The following is a 6,702-nucleotide window of genomic DNA, read 5'->3' as shown; positions in this document are numbered from 1 at the left end:
AGATGGCAACTGACACTATAAGGATTGAGAAGTTCGACGGGAGGAATAGTTTTGCACTATGGCAGATAAAGATGAGGGCTTTGCTAAAGGAGCGGCGCATCTGGAAACCCTTGACGTCGGGTTTCTCCACGAAGGTGACGAAGACCGAAGCTTCGGCTGCCGTGCTTGAATCTAGGGTGACTGAGACGGAAGATCCTGCCTTATTAACAATGGAGGAGAGGGCTCATTCATCAATCTTGTTGAGTTTGTCAGACGATGTCCTAACTGAGGTAGCCGATGAGTAGACTGCAATGGAGTTATGGCTGAAATTGGAGAGTTTGTACATGACAAAGTCGCTCACCAATAAGTTGTTGTTGAAACAACGTCTGTTCTCTTTCAAGATGCAGATAGGTATATCACTTCGTGATCATCTAGACAAATATAATACTATATTACTAGATCTGCGTAATATAGATGTTAAGATTGAGGATGAAGATGCTTTGCTTTAATTCTGCTTGGTTTCTTTACTGCGTCGTATGAGAATTTTGTGGATTCTTTTGTTCTTGGTAAAGAAACATTGACCCTAGAGGAAGTGAAGTCAAGACTTTGCACTAGGGAGTTGCGACAAATAAGAATCGTTGACTTAGAAAACGGATCGGGCGGGTTTAGTTGTTGATAATACTAAAAAGGGTGGAGTTCGGAAGAAAAAGGCTAAGGCTAATATTCCGCATACACGAATCTGCTGATAATTTATTTATCTGTTATCTATGTAAAGAACCCGGGCATAAAAGACCTAGTTGTCCTAAGTTGAAAGCTAAGTCTAATGCGGTTGTAGTTCAAAGTAAGAATTTGGAGTACGATTCTGAGGCGGACTATGCACTTGTGGTTGATTCCGTCGTCCTATTGATCGTTGGATTCTAGATTCGGGGTGTTCTTATCATATGTGTCCACACAAGCATTGGTTTAATACTTATGAGTCCTTTAATGAGGGTCGCGTTGTTGTTGGTAACAGTGCTACTTGTGAGGTAGTGGGTATTGGGTCAATCAAGGTGAAGACGGCTGAGGATAAGAAGTGTACTTTGACTAATGTGAGACATGTTCCAGCTTTAGGGAAGAATCTTATATCACTTAGTTTATTAAGTGATTTAGGATATGAGTTTCAGAGTAAAGGGGAGATTTTGTCTGTCACGAAGGGTTCTAGTTTGGTGTTGAAAGGTGTCAAACAAAATTCCTTGTATGTATTACAAGGTGAAACGCTGACAAATTTTGCAAGTTGTGCATCCGTAAATCACAAGAAGAAGACTAAGGTCTGGCATAAGCGACTTGGTCATATGGGTGATAGAGGGATACAACAATTGTGCAAGAGGGGTCTTCTTAATGGTGTCAAGGTGAGTAACCTTGAGTTTAATGAGCAGCGTGTGTTTGATAAGAAACACAGATTTAAATTTAGCAAGAGTGCTCATAAAACAAAAGAAGTCTCTGACCCTTCGGGGTACTGAGTTTAAGGTAGAGCATCCTTGAGCGGCCCAGTCCAGGGCTAAATGGACGCAGGCCTAGTCCAGGGCTTATTGACTGACACTCCCGACCCATGGTATATTGGATGGTTATAGACTCAAGGTGGAGTCTATGGTGTTCTAGTGTGAGAGGTCAATTTTCTAGAACATGGCAGATATAAGTCTACTTGAGGACTTGTATATTGGTCGAGTGATTTGGAAGTCGTTTGCTAAATGCGACTGTCCGAGTCAAGGTGGAGAATTGTTAGTATGTGACTCGTATGTCGCATACGGAATATGTCGGAGTAAGATTAAAGATGAAAAATAGACTAAGAAAGAAAATAATGATGAAGCAAAGTCCGAGTAATACGTGTGTCGCAGACTAGTATCCGTGAGTCGTGCGTAATACTGGAGCTACATTGTTGCTATGTGACTTTTGGGTTAGTATTAGGAAGTTGTGGGTCCCTCCACTTTCCTAATCTATTTAGCCATTGTGATTACGTAGATTTCCGAGTTTGGTTTATTTGATAATTTTGTTTATTTAATTTCCTAATTGTATTAGTCTTTGTTAGGGTAGTTTAATATATAAACACTATATTAACCTAGTTATTCTTTTAAGGAGAGATTTGTGAGGCAAACATTGAGAGTTTTAAGAGGCGGATCTAGAAAAACTCTGTGCTCATCTTTTGTAATCTGTAATTCTCCCGACATAGTGAATTATTCTCCCTCGTCCTGGTGGATGTAGCTATCGCATTGATAGTGAACCACGTTAAATCTTTGTGTCTTTTTATTTTTGCATCTACTCTGTATCGCTTCCGCACAACATTTCTAATGGCAACCAAACAATGCCTTAAAATCTTAATGGCAGCAGAGCTTTGTAACAAGTTTAAAAGATTATCAGTTTGTTTCTCATTCTGTTCCGCTCCTTGTTTATCTTTATTACTTTCATCACAAAGATCAAAAATTAAAGAGTAATACATATGGATAATCAAATTATCCATAGAAAACATTCTCATTCTACAAAGTTATACAAATAAGTACAACACTTAAAAATAACAGCAAGTTTCTCTTGTGACGGGTATATCCGTCACAAGTTTGCGACCGGTCAAATACTACCCACATGGGTTAGATAAGACAAAACAAAATGCTACTCTCTAGGCATTTTGCTTTTGTCCTATCTCATCATGTGGGTAATATTTGATCCGTCGCAACTCGCAAGCCTACGACGAATATGTCCCTCACAAATAAAAATTCGTGTAAAAATAAAATAGGTAAAAGGACAGAAATGGAGAGAGCACATATCACAAATCACACCATATAATTACCAAAAGATCTCGTTTGTAACTGTCATAAGCTTGTGACCTTTCAAAACCCCTCTTTCACTTATTCTCTTACTTGTTCTCTCACCTATAATTTGTGAGAAGTTACAAATTTATGACTAGAAATATCGTTATAAATGAGAATTTTGTATATACTTAAATCTTTGGAATACTCTGTTACGGTCTTGAAAACTCATTCATGAATGTCTAGTGGCTCAAAACATTTAGAAAGAGAAATCCTTGATAGTGGAAGTTCTTAAATTAAGGGGTCGTAGTCGTAGTATCGTACTCGTACGCACCTGGCCACACCTCTCGAAACGTCTCAATTATGACATGTGGCATAGCTTGATGAATGTCGGCCTTCGTTGTATCGACGTTCTAGTTATATCATCCCCACAAATTCTTAATAAGAGAGTCCACGTGTAAAATTGTATTTTTATATTAAAAGTTATACATTTATTGTTATTAATAAATTAATGCGGGAGTATTATTTATATATAAGGATCGTTTCACATAATAAATATTGTATGATCTGAGTTCGAGTCAGGCAACATAGGATCCCACATATGACACCAACTTGTACAAATGGCAGATGTTAATTGGGTTTTATTATACACTTTTGGTGTCGTTCATTTGTTTAACTTTGATTTTTACACAAGGACTACAGAAAGACTATAAAGCTTATAAGTTGATAAGTGGACTAAATTAAGGTTGGAGAATCAAATTATTTATCAAAACATTTTTAAAATAGATAAGTAAATAATTGACTAAGATAACTAAGTCTACTCAAAATATAATAACTAAACAAATGATTGAAATGGAGGTAATATCTACATAGTATAAAAGATGAGTTTTTTCTAGAGTTTCTATTGGTTGATAGGTTTAAGGGAATGCAAAAGTAAATGGCCCACCATTATTTCTACTCCTAATTAATTACTCTCTCTCCTCCTTTCTCTAATTAATTACTCTTTCATCTTTTCTTATTTTTATTTTTATTTTTATTTTTATTCTATTCTATATATATGAATGGTTAATATGATGATTTATTGAATTTATTTTGTATGGGTTTTGAAATTTTAAGACCCCAAAAAATGGAAAAAATAAAAAATATATTTATAAACCAAAAAAGTTATTAAAGGACAAAAATCGAAAATTAATACACATCCTATATTTGTAGAATATAATCGACAAAAAGTAATATCTCATGCAAATATTTAGCTTTAATATAATCGACAAAAATTAACATCTCATGCAAACATTTAGCTTTTAATTTAATTTAATTTTTAAAAAAATTGGAGATTTTAATGATCATATATTCACTAGATCTAAAAATTTAAGATCTAAAATATATGAAAAAAAAACTAAATATTAATGTAAACGAGTACTTTAATAAGTTTAATTTTAAAAAGTATTTCATTCTATCGAACATAGTGAACTAGAATCATTTTATTTTCAATATTTGTGCATTTACTTATGATAAAGTACTTTGTAGTTATTATGGTAGATGTTACTTTAAAAAATATACTATACCCGTGCAATTTTGTTGCACGGGCTTAAAACTAGTTTCCATTTAATTCCAATAAGATTTTGTGTAAGATTTATCTGTTAATTCACTACTACAAATACAGGCAACCACAACGGCCCTTTAACAACGCTTATTCACGAAAATCATCAAAACACGTTGTAGAATTTATTCCGCGAATTTTACCAAACTTAATTACAACGGTTATGTGTTGTTAGCCGTTGTTATTTGTTTTAACAACGGGTCATACTTAAACAACCGTTGTTAATGAAAAAACTAATAACAACGGTTAAATTTTAACCGTTGTTAATGGTTTGGCGCCAAATTAGTGAAAAGTAATCACAACGGTTATATTAGAACCCGTTTTTAATACTTTTTAACAACGGTTGTAATTTCAATAACCGTTGTTATTAATATTATGAAAATCTTAAGAACAACATATTGCTTTATTCTGCTATACGCTACAAACACAAACACAAGCTAATACTGCTACTATATCATCCTCCATTCCTCCCCGATCGTCTCTCTGTCTTCATCTCCGTCTCATTTGTTGTCACGTCTTCTCTCCCTCATCGCGCGTGTTTATCAATCCGGTATATATATGTTTCTTAGCAACGCTTATTATAACTAGATATAGGATTTTTTGGGTTATTATCTAATTTGTTGATAATTTAGCTTAATTGCTTTCCCGAATTTCGTTTATTTGTTTGCCTATTATTGTATTTTCTGAATTAGTTGCCTATTATTACGAATGTAGAATAATGACTCGAACTTGGATGATTGATGCAAATATGAGTGACCGCACCTACAAGGATGGTTTAGCTGAATTTTATGAATTCGTTTCGAACAATTTGAATGGTTCTTCTAGTATTGCATGTCCTTGTGAAAGATGTGGTAATATTAGCTATATGGCATTTCCTGGACGTTAAAATACACCTAGAAAAGTGGAGATTTAGTCGATCCTATACACTTTGGATTTTTCATGGGGAATCATTAGAGGAAGAGAATAACTCTGAAGAAGATGATGTTGATGTACACGAAAGGCTAACTGATGATCCTGAGTTTGCCGAGTTTTTGAGTTGGAAGAGTTGGAAGTAGAGAAGTTGAATGTTGGGTCTATAGATAATGAAGAGAATGATGATGAGTCCATTGCTTTTGAAGATGTAGGTGATGACACTAGTAATTGGGATGACCTTAACAACATGTATGAGAAGTTGTGTGAGTCCAAGCACCTCTTTATCCTGGTTGTAAGTTCACAAAAATGTCGGCCGTGGTGAAGTTGTATAATATCAAGGGGGCAAATGGGGTGAGTGACACGTGTTTCACTAGTTTTTTAGCCTTAATAAAGGAGTTGCTTCCAGATGGTAATGTTCTACCCGTTAAGACATATGAGGCGAAAAAACTAATAAGAGGAGTGGGTATGAAATATGAGAAAATACATGCATGTCCAAATGATTGCATATTGTATCGGAAATTATATCAAAACTTAACCAATTGCCCTAAATGTTTGGAGTGGCGTTATAAGGATAAGGAAGGGATCCCGGCTAAGGTGTTGTGGTATTTTCCATTGATACCAAGAGTCATAAGGATTTATGCGAATCCCGATGATGCAAAAATGTTAACTTGGCATGAAACAGAAGAATAAATGATGGAAAGCTAAGACACCCAGAGATGGTATGCAATGGAAATCGTTCGACGCTAAGTATCCCGAGTTCGGCAATGAACCTAGAAACTTACGTCTAGCGCTGTCCACCGATGGAATGAACCCACACGGAAACATGAGTAGCCAACATAGTACTTGGCCAGTAGTGTTGGCTATTTATAACTTACCTCCATATGTGTGCATGAAAAGAAAGTATTTGATGTTGTCGTTGTTAATTTCCGACCCTAAACAACCTGGAAATGATATAGATGTATATTTGGAACCTCTTCTAGATGATTTGCGATTGTTGTGGGATAGAAGTATTTGATGCATATAAGAACGAAACTTTCAATTTGAGAGCGATGTTATTGTGTACAATAACCGACTATCCTACTTATGGCGACCTTTCTGGGCACACAGTTCATGGGAAAGAGGCTTGTCCATTGTGTGGGGAGGATATCGAGTCCGAATACTTGAAGTCTTCTCGTAAGTATGTGTATATGGGAAATAAGAGGTTCTTGTCTCATGACCATTGTTATCGCAAGATGCAGAAAGCATTCAATGGAAGACAAGATCTTCGTCAACCTCCTAGAATTTTGAGTAGGCATGAAGTTTATCGAAAGTAAAGCATATTGAGATAGATTATGGGAAGAAGAGCGGCTCTAAATTGTCTACTCGTGGGTATAAGAAAAGATCCATATTTTTTGATAAACTTCCATATTGGCCGACTGAGGTCGTGCATTGCCT

The 6,702-nt window shown here is 35.6% G+C and overlaps 1 protein-coding gene across 1 annotated transcript; it reads left to right on the top strand.

Annotated features, from left to right (window-relative positions):
* Positions 1-920: 920 nt before the first annotated feature.
* Positions 921-1,478, top strand: LOC141587388 (putative mitochondrial protein AtMg00300). The gene has a single exon (XM_074408871.1). The coding sequence runs from the start codon at positions 921-923 to the stop codon at positions 1,476-1,478; it is 558 nt and encodes a 185-aa protein (XP_074264972.1).
* The last annotated feature ends 5,224 nt before the right edge of the window (positions 1,479-6,702 follow it).

The sequence above is a fragment of the Silene latifolia genome, chromosome 1 (assembly GCF_048544455.1).
Source record: "Silene latifolia isolate original U9 population chromosome 1, ASM4854445v1, whole genome shotgun sequence".
NCBI classification, from domain to species: Eukaryota; Viridiplantae; Streptophyta; class Magnoliopsida; order Caryophyllales; family Caryophyllaceae; genus Silene; species Silene latifolia.
The sequence above is the reverse complement of the archived record's forward strand: the minus strand, read 5'-3'. Positions and strand labels throughout refer to the sequence as shown.

Coding starts and splice junctions, on each gene's coding strand:
- LOC141587388 (XM_074408871.1), top strand. CDS start 921: ATGTGTCCACACAAGCATTGGTTTAATACTTATGAGTCCTTTAATGAG.